Raw genomic sequence first — 17,231 nt, 5'->3', positions numbered from 1 at the left:
TTTTGCTGTAGACTGGAAACATTTGGGTTTGACACCAAAATATGAATATGAGACAATAGATCAACATTTCAGCTTTCATTTCCAGGTATTCACATCTGGATCTGATACACAACTGAGAAGATGGCATTATTTGTAAAGGAACACCACATTTTTAGGCGAGCAAAAGTATTGGAACAGATAGACTTAAAATAAATTAAAGTGAATAAGACTTAATATATATATATTTTTTTTTTGATTAGGACAGTGCATATTAATCAACATGTCAGCAAAGCATCAATGTAAATATGCCGGAGTTAGCATAAATGCTAATTCGCATCCGTAGTCCTAAAGCAAGTCATAATACAATACATCAATATACAGCTACATGAAACAATTTTACACAGTTAATTCACAACTAGCTAAAATACAGTTTTACACTGACACCCAATCAGTATAGGCGGTTAGAAAAGACAAAAGAAACAAAACAACATCAGGAAGAAAAGAAGAGTTATGCATGAGAACAGGTCTGGCTTGCTACTAACCACTCTTTGAGGGTCTTTTTAAAGGTGGTGTAGGTGGTACAGTCTCTGACTTGAGCTGGTAATCCATTCCAGGACCGCGTTCCTCTGATGGACAGGACCATTTGGCCAAATTTGGTTCTGCGTCGTTGTATTTCACAGTCACCTCTAGTTATTGCCCTGGTGTTTACTCTAGGGGATTTTTTCTTTATGTAGTTCTGTAGTGGTGGAGGGGCTAGACTGTTTAAAACCTTATAAATTAAACAAACATCCAAAAACTGTTGAAAACTATCAAGGTCCATGATTTTATGCTTATTAACAATTTTACAATAGTGGTAGATATGGGTTTTTTGTCTAGTATTTTAAGTGTTCTTTTGAATAGAGATTTGATTGGTTTAAGGGTGGTCTCAGATGTGTGTGACCATGTTGTAAAACAGTACGAGATATGGGCGAAAATCATTGCATGCATATAAGTCTTTGCCGTCTCCATGGTCAGGAAAGGTCTTATATGCTTGAAGTTGGATAAATTAAATGTAATTGTATTTCTAACCTTCTTAACATGCCGCTCAAAGTTCAGACCAGAATCAAAAATGACCCCAAGGTACTTAAAATGATCAACAACTTCAAGCCTCTCTCCACCCACAATGACAGAAGGTTGCTGTCCGTCTGTTGGCCGTCGAGAGAACAACATACAAACTGTTTTCCTTATATTCAAATGCAGACAGCAGCTCTGGAGCCAATGGGACACTGGTACCATAGCTCCTGAAAGCATTGCAGCAGCTTCTTGAATAGAGCTGGCATGGCAGTACAATACAGCGTCATCAGCATATAGTTGCATATTAATATCTCTACAGACATCTGGTAAATCATTGACATACAGGCTGAATAAAACAGGGCCCAATATCGAGCCCTGTGGTACACCAGCAGTACATGTGAGGTATGAAGACAGAGAATCACCAATTTGAACTGCCTGTTTTCTGTCCGACAGGTATGATTTCATCCAACAGAGGGCATTATTTGAGAAATTAAAATTAGTTAATTTAGCAATAAGCAAGTCATGATTAATGGTGTCAAAAGCACGCTTTAGATCCAAAAATACCGCAGCTACAAAGCCGCCCTGATCCAGCAGATTTTTTAAGTTTTCTAGGAAGTAGCAAGTAGCCGTCTCTGTTGAATGAAATTTCCTGAACCCAAACTGCATTGGATTAAGAGTGTCATAGTCATTATTTAAGTGTTCTGTCAGATTTTTGACGACCCATTTCTCAGCTACTTTTGAAATTATTGGTAAAATACTTATTGGCCGATAATTCTCAGATTTTGTCTTGTCCCCAGCCTTAATGACTGGGGTGACCCTAGCAATCTTCCATGTTGATGGTACCATTCCTTGTTTTATGGAAAGATTCACAAGATGTGCAATTGGGTCAGCAAGAGCCTCTTTATGGGTCTTCAAAAAGTCACTAGTAAGACCATATGTATATCTCGCCTTTGAATTTTTTAGAGATGAGATTGTTCTTATTACCTCTGGGACAGATATTTCTTCTATGTTAAATATTGGCTTGCTTGCATCAACAGGATTGTGAGGAATCTGTGTGCGTTTAAAGTGCTTTGTCAGTTCCTCAACTGAGCTAATGAAAAATCTGTTGAGTTCATTTACAATGGTGTCTAGATTGTTAATTAGCTCACCATTTACCTGGAGTTGTAAATCACTCAGATAGTTAGACTTGTCCCGCCTTAATAATTTATTTAGATTATTCCATATTAGCTTTCCATTGCCATTTGCCCGTTTTATTGTCTCAATATAGTATTCTGCTTTCGATTTGCGAGTCATCCTTAAGACTTTATTTCGTAGTGATGTAAAAATTTGTCTGTCACTTGCAGTTCTTGTTTTTAGAGATTGCTTTAAGGCATCATCTCTGTTTTTCATAAATTTTATAATTTCGTTGTTCACCCAGGGCAGATCATTTTTTTGTTGCTTGGATTTACCTTTTTTTGTAAAGTGTGTTACAATATCATCTATTTTTTTAATGAAGCCATCTGAGCAAGTCTCGATATCATTATTTTCTAGAATATTAGTCCAGTCTACCTTTTGGATTTCCTCTTTCAGGACTTGTTGCTGGCTTTTGGGTATGAAATAATATTGTTGTCCTCTATTGGATACCATTTGGTGCTTCATCTTTATTTTCCTCAGGCACAGGATAAAATTGTGATCTGACAAGCCAGATAATAGATTAAAAGTTTTGGAAATTCTTTCAGGCTTATTAGTAAATATTAGGTCAATTGTTGTATTTGACGTGTTTGTTATTCTTGTCGGTCCTTTTATAATTTGCGTCAAGTTGTACTTGTCTGTAAGCTGTTTAATTTTTTCTTATCTGATTTGATGTCCCAGTTTATATTTAAATCGCCAAGAAGGATGATTTCCTTTTTGGAGCTGCAATGATTTAATATTGTCTTAAGATGGTCATAAAATACATCCTTTGCTGAAGGAGGTCGATACACACAAATGACAGTAAAATACATTGCAGAACAAAGTGATATATTTAGACCAATACACTCAACATTAACTTCTTTAGGCCACTGTATTACTTCACATTTAAACTTGTCTTTGACATAGATTAATATTCCCCCTCCTCGCCCTATTCCCCTGTCTTTTCGAAATACATTATAACCTGGGATACTGATAGCTGCTGTAGATGATGCTTGTGTCAACCAACTTTCAGATATTCCAAGTATATCAATGTTAGAGTCACTCAATAAATGTTCCATTTGCTCCGTTTTGTTAACAATGCTGCGAATGTTAATATGCCCCAGTAGAATTCCACTTGGTTTGGACCTTGAGTCCCAAATGGTTTTGGCATTATTAAGAGTTTTAAAGAAATGCATTTTATGTTGCTTCTTAATTGCCGGATTTAGTGAATTTAGTTTTTTCTTTGTTAGATGAGTTACCTGAGGTTGTAGCACACGTGGACAATCTCCATGTTGTGGTAGTTGTTGCTCATTTTGGCCAGATAGAGATGGAGAAAGCCTGACCTGGTGTGGTGGAAGATGTGGTGAAGGCCTGGTCTGGTGTAGCTGTGGCTCAGCTAGCAGTGGTGGTGACCCAGCTGGTGGTGGTGAGAGCCTGGCCTGGTGTGATGGTTGCCCAGCTAGCAGTGGTGGTAGAGACCCAGCTAGCTGTGGTTGAGGCTCAGCTAGCAGTGATGGTAGCCCAGCTAGTTGTGGTGGTGGCCCGGCTAACTGTGGTTGAGGCCCAGTTAGCAACGATGGTAGCCTAGCTAGCAGTGATGGTAGAGGCCTGGTTAGCAATGATGGTAGCCCAGCTAGCAGTGGTGGTAGAGGCCTGGTTAGCAATGGGGGAGGCCAAGCTAACAATGGTGGAAACCCAGTTAACAATGATGGTGGCACAGCTAGCAGTGGTGGTAGAGGCCTGGTTAGCAGTGGTGGTGGTGGCTCGGTCAGCAGTTGTAGTGGAGGCCCGGCTAGCAGTGGTGGTGGAGGCCCGACTAGCGATGGTGGTGGCCCAGCTGGTGGTGGTGGGAGCCTGGCCTGGTATGATGGTAGTCCAGTTAGCAATGGTAGAGGCCCAGCTGGCTGCAGTGGTGGCCCAGTTAGTAGTGGTGGTAGCCCAGTTAGCAGTGGTGGAGGCCTACTTAGCAGTGGCTGTAGCCCATCCAGAAAATCAGAACAAAGGGACTGAGGCCCAGGGTTTACTTCAACATCACCAGCCAGGAGCAGTACAATCCCCATAAAGGAACTAGTTGTAACCGATGGTTCTTCTTTACCTGGGGGTGGCCTGGCATGGCCATAGTCCAATACTCTTGTGTACAAAGCATGTTGGCTCCATTTGGCTGGAAGTAGGGTCAAATCATCCCTTTTCCTTGGATAAATCAGACTCTGAAGAAGATATAGAGTTACAAAGACAATAGACAGACCCGTTGATGGCAAAATCCGAGGTCTTTTTTTGTATTTACAGGACTTTTGGCGCAAACCCACAGGACCTGCCAAACTGTGTGGCTGCTCCTCGGGAGCCATCTTTCTCCAATTCCTTTGTAATATTGTGTTGCAAAGCCTTCGCTTGCAACAACTGCATCAAGCCTGTGACCCATTGATATCACAAAACTTTTGAATCCTCCTTTTTGATGCTTTTCCAGGCTTTCACCGCAGCCTTATTCAGTTGCTGTTTGTTTACGCTCTTCAGTCTCCTCTTTAGCAGGTAAAATGCTTGCTCTATAGGGTTTAAGTCTGGAGATTGACTTGACCAGTCTAAAACCTTCCATTGCTTGACCCTGATTAACTACTTTGTTGTTTTTGCAATGTGTTTTGGGTCATTATCTTGCTGCATCATGAAGGATCTTCCAATCAGTTTGGTTGCATCTTCCTTTAAATTGGCAGACAAAATGTTCGTGTAAACGTCTGAGTTCATTTAGCTGTTGCCATCATGTGTTACATCATCAATGAAGATTAATGAGCCCATCCGAGAAGAAACCATGCAAGCCCAAGCCATGGGCTGTTTCACAGATGAGCTTGTATGCTTGGGGTCATGAGCAGATCCTTTCTTTCTCCAAACTTTAGCCTTCCATCACTTTGGTAAAGGTTCAACCCCCCAAAACAAACAGCAACTGAATGAGGCTGCGGTAAAGGCCTGGAAAAGCATCACAAAAGAAGAATGCAAAAGTTTTGTTATGTCAATGGGTCACAGGCTTGATGCAGTTATTGGAAGCGAAGGATTTGCAACAAAATATTAAGTCTTATTCACTTTAATTTACTTTAAGTCTATCTGTTCCAATACTTTTGCTCACCTAAAAATGTGGTGTTCCTTTACAAAAAATGCTATCTTCTCAGTTGTGTATCAGATCCAGATGTAAATACCTGGAAATTAAAGCTTAAATGTTTATCTATTGTCTCATATTCATATTTTGGTGTCAAACCCAAATGTTTCCAGTCTACAGCAAAAATAAAGGAATTGGCCTCACTGTTCCGATACTTATGGAGGGGACTGTATATCCAGATGGACCAGACATGGCTGCAGGCCCCAGAGGGATATTAAATGCAATACTCTACTTCCAGCTATCGTGTATTGCCACTTATCTAACTCATACAATATAATAACTATTATTTTGGAAGTATAAGCAGGTTCAGTCAGCGGAATGGTTCTTTTAGCTAACTTCCTGTCAGTTACTGCAGTTAGCAGTCCCCTCGCTCGTCCCTACGTCACCACATTAATGCACTGCGGTCTTCAAGCAGCGAATTATCTATCATCATCTCAGATCCGTAAGTGCGATAAAACATGATAAAAATCATCAAAACAGACATTGGGAAGTCTGTTTTGCTCCGCCATTGTCGGCGCATAAACATTCACCCATCTGTCGCTCTGCATGTGCACCGGCAGTGAGAAGTTTATTTGCCGATTACATGCAGAGCGGGTGATTAAGAGATCGGAGTTATGAAACGCACACACTATATAAGTGATCACTGTATGAAAATAGAGCGATTTAACACTTATATTAACATAAATATATTGCTTACTTTAAACAAAAAAAAAACATATATTTAAACTAACCACTTGTAACAAAAACGATGTAGAAACAAACACAAAGGAAGCATGTTAGCCGTGTGTTAGCTGCCAGGCTGGAAACGTTCTGCTTCCTTTGAGGAAAAAGTCTTCCTGCAGTGTGGTGTTTTCATGCTGCATTTCTGAGACAACTGCTCCTTCTGTCTGAAGAGTTAGCTTCTAGGTGTTAACTTGCTGCTTTATTTAAATCTTGGACAGGTTGTTGTCACACTGTGGTAAGGGAGGAGAGTGTGTCTGCTGCCATTAGACTGAAGATGAAACCTGTGGCCCTAGAGAGAATCTCTGCTAGGGGAAGTGGTTGTAGACGGGGGTGGATTACTGCATCGATCCCCTCTCTGCCCCATTCCATCTGTCACTCCAACTTTCAAATAAAGCAAAAATGCCCAAAAATAATCTTAAATAAGAAAAAGAAGCTGCAAGGAAACATAAAAACATTGCTCTAGTAGTTTTACCATGTGAGTTGTGTGGACTGTATTACTGATACATTGTGTGTTCTGTCTCTCTGTTTGTATTTCAGGTGGCTGTTGTAAAAAGAGATGACGACTAAGACACTGAGATGGAGGATCCAGACCAATGAACTGGCCCCAGTTCTCTTTATTTATTACCTAAAGTGTGTGTTTGTGTGTGTGTGTGTGTGTGTGTGTGTGTGTGTGTGTGTGTGTGTGTGTGTGTGTGTGTGTGTGTGTGTGTGTGTGTGTGTGTGTGTGTGTGTGTGTGTGTGTGTGTGTGTGTGTGTGTGTGTGTGTGTGTGTGTGTGTGTGCGTGTGCATGAGAAAGAGAGTTAACATTGCGTATAGATATGAATGCATGTGTGCATTATGAACGGTACCTAAGATTTCAGGCTATTATTTGCAAATGTTGTTTACTTTTTATAAGGTTGTACTAACTCATATACTGTATCATTATTGTCACAGTACAAACAAAAGGACTTTGCTATTGGTATATAATGTGCTTTGTGTTTGTAACTAGTCCTATATTTAAGAATGTATATTTCTATGTATGATATACTCATCTACAGACTATATAATGGAACATTTTAATATTGCTTCATCTTCTCACCACTACACTCCTCATGCCAAGAGGCAGCAAAATCAGACATGAATACTAGCAAAAATACATCCTTAAATCACAAACACTACAGTCAGTTACAAGAGAAAAATGAATGGTAAAGAGTTAGTGTTCCATTTCTTTCTAACCAGGTTCAACTGGAACCACAGACTACAGTAATGTGACACTGGTGGCCATGTTGGAGTGTCTTGGTTCTTTGTAGCTGAGGACAGCTGATTGCAAATGTACAACTATGCTGACTTTGCAGTTCAAACTTGCTTCATTTGCATCTATTTTAAACACATTATTTAATAACTGGTAGCTACATGCAGCTGTTGTTGAGCTCAGATAATGTCCAATTGTTAACCGATTGTGTTATTTGTCAGGTTACTCTCACCATTTTGGTATCAACAAACGTATGGAGAAGTAAACTCATTTCAACCAGGATGCAGCATACAATGCCTTAACATCTAAGGTTGTGTTCACACCCAGTAGTCTGCTTCTTTGGTGCACACCAGTTGAGAGCGGATACATTGTTTCGTTTTTCAGATGGTTTGTTGGCGTTCACAAACTCAAACTCAAACAGACTATACATTGAAAACACAAGTCAGACAGTTCAGAGCCCTATAAATAGAGAGTGGTATCATCACGTTCACTCAAACTCTCTTTATAGGGCTCTGCGACGTTTGGCCAGAATTTTTTTACATTTCTCGCAATTTCTACCATTGTAGAGCATCAGCCGGTTATTTTCATGCTTAATGTGGAGCGCATATCGTAACAGAATCTATTAAATGTAGAGCTACTTTCCTCTGTCAGCCCACTTTACAATAGCAGCAGACTGTAGCGGGCGGAGCATATGGGTGTTTGCTCTGACAACAAGCGCTAAATAACTTAATAACCCTTGTGTTTAAAGCGGACCTATGATACTTTTTGACTTGTATGACCTATAAACGTTGTTATGATGATTTATAGTCATGTTTAACCATACTAAATTATCAAATAATGACGTACATGCATTTCGACGTATTCCCTGCTTACCGTCTGGGGTGTCTGTGCAGAGCACTAGACACTATTCTAGCCAGTCGAGAAGTCACGTGTTCAAAGCGGCTTGACGCTTTGTAACATCGTGACGTCGCATGTAACTTGGTGTCGTCACCACGCGGATGTTTCCATGTATGGTAATGCTGCCACTTTCCTACTCGCGTCTGCCTCGCGCCCTTATAGGTCCATGCTCGCACCTCCCGCCACTGAAAGTGTTCCGGAAGGAAGGTAACCGATCACAACGAAGTTGGGTTTTCAGGAAGGGAGGGGAGGGGGCGGAAATGTCAAAAGCAAAGTGTTTACAGGGCATGCTGGATCGCCAAAATAAGAGAAAGAGCTTCCCGAAAATCTACATAGTTTTTTGTGATGTGATTCGTGTCAGGTTGCTCTGTTGCAGTGTAAAACAAGAAATTAAGACAGAAAAGTAGTATAATAGGTCCTCTTTAATGAAAGACATTATGCAAGAGACGGTGAAATGATGCATTAATACTACGCTTCCTTTGATGATTGTGGATGGGGCCCTAGACCACCTCTTTGTGTGGAGCAGAGTCCGGTTCTTTAGTGCTCACCAGAGTCTGGGACTGTGTTCAGACCAACACAAAACAACCGCACCAAGGGCTTAAACGCTCCAGGGTTCCTTTCAACCGCACTAAACAAAGCTGGTGTGAACACGCACTAAGGGCGCACTCACACTAGGCCCGCTGTTCCGTGCCCGAGCTCATTTGCATACTAAAGTCTAGAAGGTTTGGCTAGTGTGACCACGCCATCCGTATTCCAGCACGGGACAGCCCCTTGGCCACGGCACACTTGGGAGAGGTGTGCCAGAGAGAACGGCACAGATGCTAATGAGATGACATGCACACACGCACGTATACGCAACCTGAGCTGGATGACATAGTCCATGCACGACCCTTCTTCCCCACAATAATTGTAAACAATGGCGGCAAGAGGTTCACGAGTGGGTTCCGGTGCGATCGCGAAGTTGAGAGTTTGCTAGAAATTTGGGCCGGCGACAGTATTCAGTCACATCAATGGTCGCAGCTGGATAAGACCCACAAAAATTTGGAGGTGTTTTGGGCAATACGTGACTACCGTTGTTTTCCATTGTTGTTCTACTAATTCCAGCAGCGAGTACGCTTGGTGATGACGTATGTATCGTATTACGACGTGATGGCGTATGTATGATGGAGCAATCGTGCCCGGGCCGCGGCCTTGGGAGCAGTGTGACCACGGGCCAGCAGGGGAGTGGGGAGGGGGGGGGGGGGGGGGCAATCGTACTGGAGCACGGAACAGGCAAACTTGCCTAGTGTGAGTGCGCCCTAAGTCTCAGTACGCTGTGCCAGGCTGGAAAGTGTGTATGCAATAGCATATAGGGCTCTATCAAAGACATTCATTTGACTTTCTTTTCCCCATTCTGTCCGGTACATTTTTATTTTATTTCTGCCTTGCTGTCATTTTCACCCAATGGCCAACCTAGGTACTTCAACAAAACATATCCTCTGTGGTTCAAAAGGCATTTTCCTCATTGAACACGATTATAACAGTTGATAGGACAGTTGATAGGACAGTCGATAGGACAGTCGATAGGACAGTTGATAGGACAGTCGATAGGACACCTCAAACTTTAAAGAAGTTCATTGATGATTTTTTAAACCTAATGAGATATCTTTTGTCAAACTTTCTCAGAGGTTAGAAATATATATTTGTATGCATGTGACTTCACCTTAGTGTAAATTCTATGAGAATGGCCACTCAGCTCAAGGAAAGAGACACTAATTCGCATGTGATGTGCAATGGGCCACATGTAAAAACAAGATGAATAGGCCAAACATTTTATCTTGGAGTTGGTCTCCAATTCTTATCAAACAACCATGGGCTGATAATGTTCAAATTGACCTTCATTTTTACTTAGGTTAAACAAGACTTAAAACGTTTGCAATACAATGTAATGTACAATTATTGTATATTTGCATTGCAAAATAAGTTAACTTATAATATGTAAGAAACGATGGTCAAAACTGCAGAAGTAAGAACAAAAATGTTAGTAGTCAGGATTATAAACCATGTTTTCCAATAGACCTCCATGATTGAATCATACCTGTCTGAACTATATTGTTTTGTCCAACATGAATGATCTCTAGTGGATGTTGACACACAAAAGACAACAGGTACAGCACCAACCAACCAATAATTGAGATGCAATACTTTAATTGACAACAGCTGTAAGATAATGTGTGTGTGTGTGTGTGTGTGTGTGTGTGTGTGTGTGTGTGTGTGTGTGTGTGTGTGTGTGTGTGTGTGTGTGTGTGTGTGTGTGTGTGTGTGTGTGTGTGTGTGTGTGTGTGTGTGTGTGTGTGTGTGTGTGTGTGTGTGTGTGTGTGTGTGTGTGTGTGTATTAAACTTGGGCAATAGCTAAGCATTGGTGCTTCCATCCATGAGCTAATGTACAAAAGGTAAAAGACCAAGGCAATAGGCCCATGACAATCCCTTTCACTTCATCTGACACCATCAACACATCCGCAATATTCTGTCAGAGACAGGTGATAATAACTGACACTTTTTGTTACTTCTATGTCAAATGTATTTTTTGATCTGGAACTTTATGTAACAATTAACACACTTAATGAGTGCTTTTCAGTGTGTGTGTGTGTGTGTGTGCAGTATGCATTATCCTTAATGCAGATCATTCGCCCATATGTGTGCCACTTAACATCTTTCATGTTCTAAATGTTTTGGGCGTTTTTATGACACCATGACAAAGAGCAGCTCTTTAACCTAGTATAACTCTCAAATATGTGTATACCTATTTTGTGAAAATCTGCATTTTGCATCTTAGACATAAAGTAATATGTGTGAAGTACTATCAATACAATGGCTTCCTTTTCAATCTCGGTCACTTTGATATGGACTGAACCAATAATATTGGCCCTGCACTGTTTTGCCAAAGAGATGACTTCATGGAGAATTGGAACCTGTGGATACTGATTATGTCACTCCACAGACGTTCAAACCAACTCACACACATTCACCTTAATAATCTAGATGTCTTGCCTGCTAAAATACATGCCCCTCTCAGCTACAGGACAGAATCAAGCTGCAGCCCCTGCCTGGCCCCCTCAAGCTGCTTGTTGCCTTGCAGACTGTCATATTCAAGGAGAGCTTTGGACTTTTTCATGTCTATCTTTACACAATATTCACATATGCAATCATCCCCCTTCTCCACTCCACACTTGACAAAGTACTTCACCCCAGAACTTAAATCAAATTCCAGATCCTCCTGGTCATTCCTCAACCCCACGTTAAAGTTTCCCTGTCAGGTTTTCACTATGTAGAGTACCAGAGTATTTGCTTTTAAAAATACTTAAGTTTTCAAACGTATTAAGTGTAGATTTTTGCTAGACAAGTGATTAACGCAGGACTCATGTTCCAACAAGACAAGTGGGTCAAATGGAGAAGTGAAGTGACACATTTTGCTCAAATTATAATGTAATAAAATGTAATCATAAACATGGTTCATCTTATAAATATAGAATCATGACAACATGGGAAAACGTAATACAAAATGTTTATCTGGAGAGAGAAGAACCTTTCTAAGCCTCAACGTGCTTTCTCAGGTTGGACAGAGAGTTCTTGACAGCAGAGATGTAGTTTGTTTGGCTTTAAACATAGTCTAAACATTTGAAGCAGTAAGACTCATTTCTGATATCTGGAACATTGTCTAGAGATATGGCCATGAAGTTTGGAAGAAACTAAATGTGACAAATCTCAAAAGAAAATACTCTGCCAATGTATCCGAATGTAGCATATATGGAAATTAGAAAATGATAAATGAAATTAACATATTTGCCATACTCGGCACATACTCCACATCGTGTGTGTTTGTTTCTGCTTTTTAGACTGATACATATTAGTTCTTTCTCAACTCTCAAATGCTTTTTTGCACAGAACGAGGACTGTGGATTTTTTCTTTTACTGTGTCACATCACAACCACCATGTTTATAGCAAAACCACAATTCTGTCAAGTGCTGAAATAAGATAGACTTGAAAAAAATCTGAAGCTATCCTTCAAAGGGAGATAAGCAAAGAAGTGGATGTAGAGTTTCATAGTGAGATATTTGACCATCACTGTGTTCCAGTCGAGTGTCTTCATCCATTAACAGTAGTGGCTCTGAGGAAAAGAAAGAATGATGGGCTGGAGTCCCCAACAGTGGTTTGACAAATGCACTTTACAGAACAATCCATTTGCCCACATTCCAGCCTGTATGCTCACTTTGAGCACTTATTTAGCCATTAATGATGATTACGTAAATATCCTTCCTGGTTTTGGATCTGTAGCCCACATTGAGTAGAGCTGGTCACAATGCTTTAGTTATCTCTTCAGTGATTGTGTGTGAGTGGAGGAGTGACCAAGGCATGCTGTTCCAGAGGCAGGATTAACCCCATGGAGCTGTGTCCAGATTGACCAGTCTCATGTAGCTTTAAAGGCTTGCACTCTATTGGCATGTTTCTCCTTGTGCACACTGTTAATGTGGCTCACACATCCCTTCCACTGTGAGGAGCTGTCAGCCTGTGTGCTGTGTGGCAGGGTTCCACTCTCTTCAACTTCAATCTTCTTCATATATTCCAATTCAAATCCAGAGATGGAAAGACAAGGTGGAATTGCACATTAAAAATAACAAGTACTATCAACAGAAATGCCTAAAGTGGGAATTGATTAGCTGAAGTGAAATGGAGACGCTTCCGCTATATTTATACACAGGGTTGCAAATGTCCCCTTAATGTGATCAAAGAGAAACCATTTATAAATATACATATATGGTTAACATAAAGATAAGGCATCTATTTTTGACACTCTTAATCACATGGACAAAAGGGTTATCCGTAAAGAAAACATTTAGGTTTGATCTAGCGTGCCTCGCTGTGCTGAACAATAAATCTGTGTTAGACATTTTCTTCACAAAGCTTCTCTTGTGTTTAGTTTTTTTGTATGCTGCACTGGACATTAATCATTTTCCCGAGTGGTTTGGAAAACTGAAGTGTTTCCGGGCACTTCATCAAGTAAAACAATACAGTATACTGTAGAATAGAGGTTGCATTATTTGTTACGACCTGTATGTAATGTTATTATGGAAGATTTAATGTCCTTCTGTAAATGTTGTTTATCGATGTTTTATCTGAAATAAAATTTACTAATGCTTCATATGTGTCTCCGGATGTATCATCATGTGATGTTGTCCTTTTCTCTATCATCATATTGCTCATGTATCTTTTTCATGGAGGATGCGGCTTTGATCACCAGATGTGGTGTTTTTAAAATGTCTGAATATTAGAATATATTTTGATCACACAGAAACAACTGTTCATGAACCAATTTAAAGGACTGCTTCAAGGTCGAGTCAAGCTCGACTAGCTGGTTAACATCAGTCACTGGTAGAGTGCCACAGTGTACTGTCTGTTTAGGGCCAGGTAACACTGCATATTGCTGTGTGTGTGTGTGTGTGTGTGTGTGTGTGTGTGTGTGTGTGTGTGTGTGTGTGTGTGTGTGTGTGTGTGTGTGTGTGTGTGTCTGATGTTAACCAGGTAAGACTGAGCGCTCTAACTTACTAGTTATTGTATTCAATGCCTTTGCAACACTGTTTTGATATGGTGATGCCAATAAAGCTTGAATTAAATTGAATTGGTAAAGAGAAAGATAGAGAGACAAACAGATGGAAAGCTAGTCAAAGGGAGGCAGATATAAAGAGGAAGTAGATGCAGTAGTATAGGGCATGCCAAACTGTTTGTTCCAAGAACCAGTTTACTCATTTGAAAATAATCCATGGAACAGTTTCCAATTGTGATGCCTGAATTTTAAAATGCAGTGTGGCATTTTTCATTTGATATATTTATTTTGTAAGGTTTTGGACTAAATAACATGGATGGCCTATGTATAGCTAGGGACAAAACATAGGCTAAAAAGAAGACCATTATTACGGAAATATTTCAAGGCCCGGTAGCAACGGCTATTAAACTTTATTTCATTTCAATTATACTATTCTTTTTCACACATTTCTGTTTGTTACAATTATTATAATCACAAATGTAACTATTGAAGAACTTTATAAAACTCTACTCATATAGCATAAGTTATTGATAACCAGGTAATGTCTGCTATTTTTCTCGTAAAGAGGATAGGTAGCATACAGGCAAAACACACATCACAAAGGCTCCACATTAACAGGCAACTAAATTAAGCACAAGTGTCAAAATTATTCAATAGAAGGCTGGATTCAGGACTTTTACTTTGACAGTTCCAAGCGGAAAGCGATGTGATCTTGTTGTGCTTGACCTGAGTTTGAATGTGTGAGCAGAGCAGAACAGGTTGGAGCAGCAGACTGACATTGTTCGGGCGCGCTGTAGACTGGTGCGCTCCCTTTCCCTTTCCTGGAACACTGGCCTTTCTTTGGTGGATTTCTAGCGGATAAGCGCAGCTTGTCCTCCCGCTGTCATATCCCCGCGGTGCGGCGAGGAGCCGGAGGAACAGAGGGGGATTATTCCGCTGGAAGAAGCTGCTTTCCCCTCGCAGATACACGGCAACAAAGAGCTTTCAAGGAAGTAACCGGTTGCCTGGCGAGGGAGCGAGTGAGTGGAGCAACACATATAAAGTAGGGCAGTGAAATCATTGGTCACCATGGTTTACATCAGACTGCTCCGTGCGCTGTATCCTTCATTGTGTTTTTTACTGTTTCTGAACGTGGGGATTATTGGAGTGAATGGACAGTACGGCGGCGGTGACAGAGGCATGTCGGTACCAGAGCACGGCTTCTGTCAGCCCATCTCCATCCCGCTGTGCACAGACATCGCGTACAACGAGACGATCCTGCCCAACCTGCTGGGCCACAGTAACCAGGAGGACGCGGGGCTGGAGGTGCATCAGTTCTACCCGCTGGTCAAGGTGCAGTGCTCCCCGGATCTCAAGTTCTTCCTGTGCTCTATGTACGCGCCGGTGTGCACCGTGCTGGAGCAGGCGCTGCCGCCCTGCAGAGCGCTGTGTGAGCGCGCGCGGCAGGGCTGCGAGGCGCTCATGAACAAGTTCGGCTTCCAGTGGCCGGACAGTCTGCGGTGCGACGCCTTCCCTGTGCACGGCGCGGGGGAGCTATGTGTGGGGCAGAACATGTCTGAGCGCACCGAGCCGGAGCCGGAGCCCGGCCCCTTCCCCATCGAGCGGCTCCCAGAGCCTCCCAGCGGACACTTCCGCTGCCCCGCCGCGCTGCGCGTGCCTCCCTACCTCAACTACCGCTTCCTGGGCCAGGAGAACTGCGGCGCTCCGTGCGAGCCAAAGAGATCTCACGGCATGATGTACTTCAGCGAGGAGGAGCTGACATTCTCAAAGATGTGGATATGCATCTGGTCAGTCCTGTGCTGTGCCTCCACTCTGTTCACCGTGCTGACATACCTGGTGGATATGAAGCGCTTCAGCTACCCGGAGCGGCCCATTGTCTTCCTGTCGGGCTGCTACACTATGGTGTCAGTGGCCTACATCGCTGGCTTTCTGCTGGAGGACAAGGTGGTTTGTAATGAGAGCTTTGAGAATGACATGAGGACAGTGGTGCAGGGCACCAAGAAGGAGGGCTGCACCATGCTCTTCATGCTGCTCTACTTCTTCAGCATGGCCAGCTCTGTGTGGTGGGTCATCCTGGCTCTCACCTGGTTCCTGGCTGCGGGGATGAAGTGGGGCCACGAGGCCATCGAGGCTCACTCTCAGTACTTCCACCTGGCGGCCTGGGCCGTGCCGGCCATCCAGACCATCACAGTGCTGGCTGTAGGGCAGGTGGATGGAGACGTGCTGAGCGGGGTGTGCTTTGTGGGCATTAACAGTGTGTCTGCTCTTCGGGGCTTTGTGCTGGCTCCTCTGTTTGTCTACCTGTTCATAGGAACCTCCTTCCTCCTGGCCGGCTTCGTGTCTCTGTTCCGGATCCGCACCATCATGAAACATGACGGCACTAAGACAGAGAAGCTGGAGAAGCTGATGGTGAGGATTGGGATCTTCAGCGTGCTGTACACAGTGCCAGCCACCATAGTCATAGCATGTTACTTCTATGAGCAGGCCTTCAGGGAGCAGTGGGAGAGGAGCTGGCTCAGTCACAGCTGTAAGAGCTACGCTGTGCCCTGCCCTGCTCACAGCCAGCCCAGCAGCAGCCCAGACTTCACTGTCTTCATGATCAAGTATTTGATGACACTCATAGTGGGCATCACCTCTGGATTCTGGATCTGGTCTGGGAAGACTCTCAACTCCTGGAGGAGGTTTTACACTAGACTGGCCAGCAGTAAACAGGGGGAGACCACAGTGTAACGTGCTTTCACATACACTGACTACAAGAGACATTTGGATTGTTTTTTAATGTACATTTGTGAGATTTTTGCAAGTATATATTTTTATTTAAATTTTTTTAAATTCTTTTTTCATACCTTGGACATAATGGAATAGTACGTGATGGTCCCAATCAGCCAGTGGAGCACGGCTCAGTAAAGTGTGTTGTGAGCACAGTCCCGTGACTGGAGGGAAACAGCTTCTACATTCCTTTCTAAATGCAGACAGAGTCCTGACAGGTGAACGGAGCAGTGTGTGTGCATGTCTTGGTTGTGAAGATGAGTCGTGTTTTACAGTAGGGCTGAGACATTTGACCTCAAAACAATATCTAGTTGAATTGAATATTTTTCCCCCATAACAATTAATGAAGGATTTGGTTCCTTGCCCTCATTGTTCACTGGTAAGGTTTGTACTGTAAATATGCTCAACTATTAAATGGAATATTTTGTCTAATAAAATAGTAAATATCTTATCGTTGTCATTCAAATACATTGAATACGTTTTGAAGTAAAAATCAATTTCTCTAAAACAGTACAAAATAAATAACACAGGTCAACAAATCACTGCTGATTAAGAGTAAAAAAACTAGGGTTTTTGGACAGGGCCCACAGCAGAGTAATTGACCTGTGCCAGTTTAAGTCTATTCTAGGGTCTGTTACAGTGTTACCTGCTCACAGGTCTACAGACTTGGAATAATGTTTTTCCTGTAAAGGTGTTCTGTTCTAT

The 17,231-nt window shown here is 42.1% G+C and overlaps 2 protein-coding genes across 2 annotated transcripts in view; both read left to right on the top strand.

Moving 5' to 3' along the window:
* Positions 1-9,325, top strand: part of cdk14 (cyclin dependent kinase 14) — a 287,659-nt gene extending 278,334 nt beyond the window's left edge. Inside the window, exon 15 of the mRNA XM_080039284.1 lies at positions 6,584-9,325. The gene's annotated coding sequence lies outside the window, so the exon portion shown is untranslated. The remainder of the gene's footprint in view (positions 1-6,583) is intronic.
* Positions 9,326-14,559: 5,234 nt separating this feature from the next.
* Positions 14,560-16,896, top strand: fzd1 (frizzled class receptor 1). The gene has a single exon (XM_080039274.1). The coding sequence runs from the start codon at positions 14,826-14,828 to the stop codon at positions 16,485-16,487; it is 1,662 nt and encodes a 553-aa protein (XP_079895400.1). The 5' UTR covers positions 14,560-14,825; the 3' UTR covers positions 16,488-16,896.
* The last annotated feature ends 335 nt before the right edge of the window (positions 16,897-17,231 follow it).

The sequence above is a fragment of the Ammodytes marinus genome (assembly GCF_949987685.1).
Source record: "Ammodytes marinus genome assembly, chromosome: 13".
NCBI classification, from domain to species: domain Eukaryota; kingdom Metazoa; phylum Chordata; class Actinopteri; order Uranoscopiformes; family Ammodytidae; genus Ammodytes; species Ammodytes marinus.
The sequence above is the reverse complement of the archived record's forward strand: the minus strand, read 5'-3'. Positions and strand labels throughout refer to the sequence as shown.

Coding starts and splice junctions, on each gene's coding strand:
- fzd1 (XM_080039274.1), top strand. CDS start 14,826: ATGGTTTACATCAGACTGCTCCGTGCGCTGTATCCTTCATTGTGTTTT.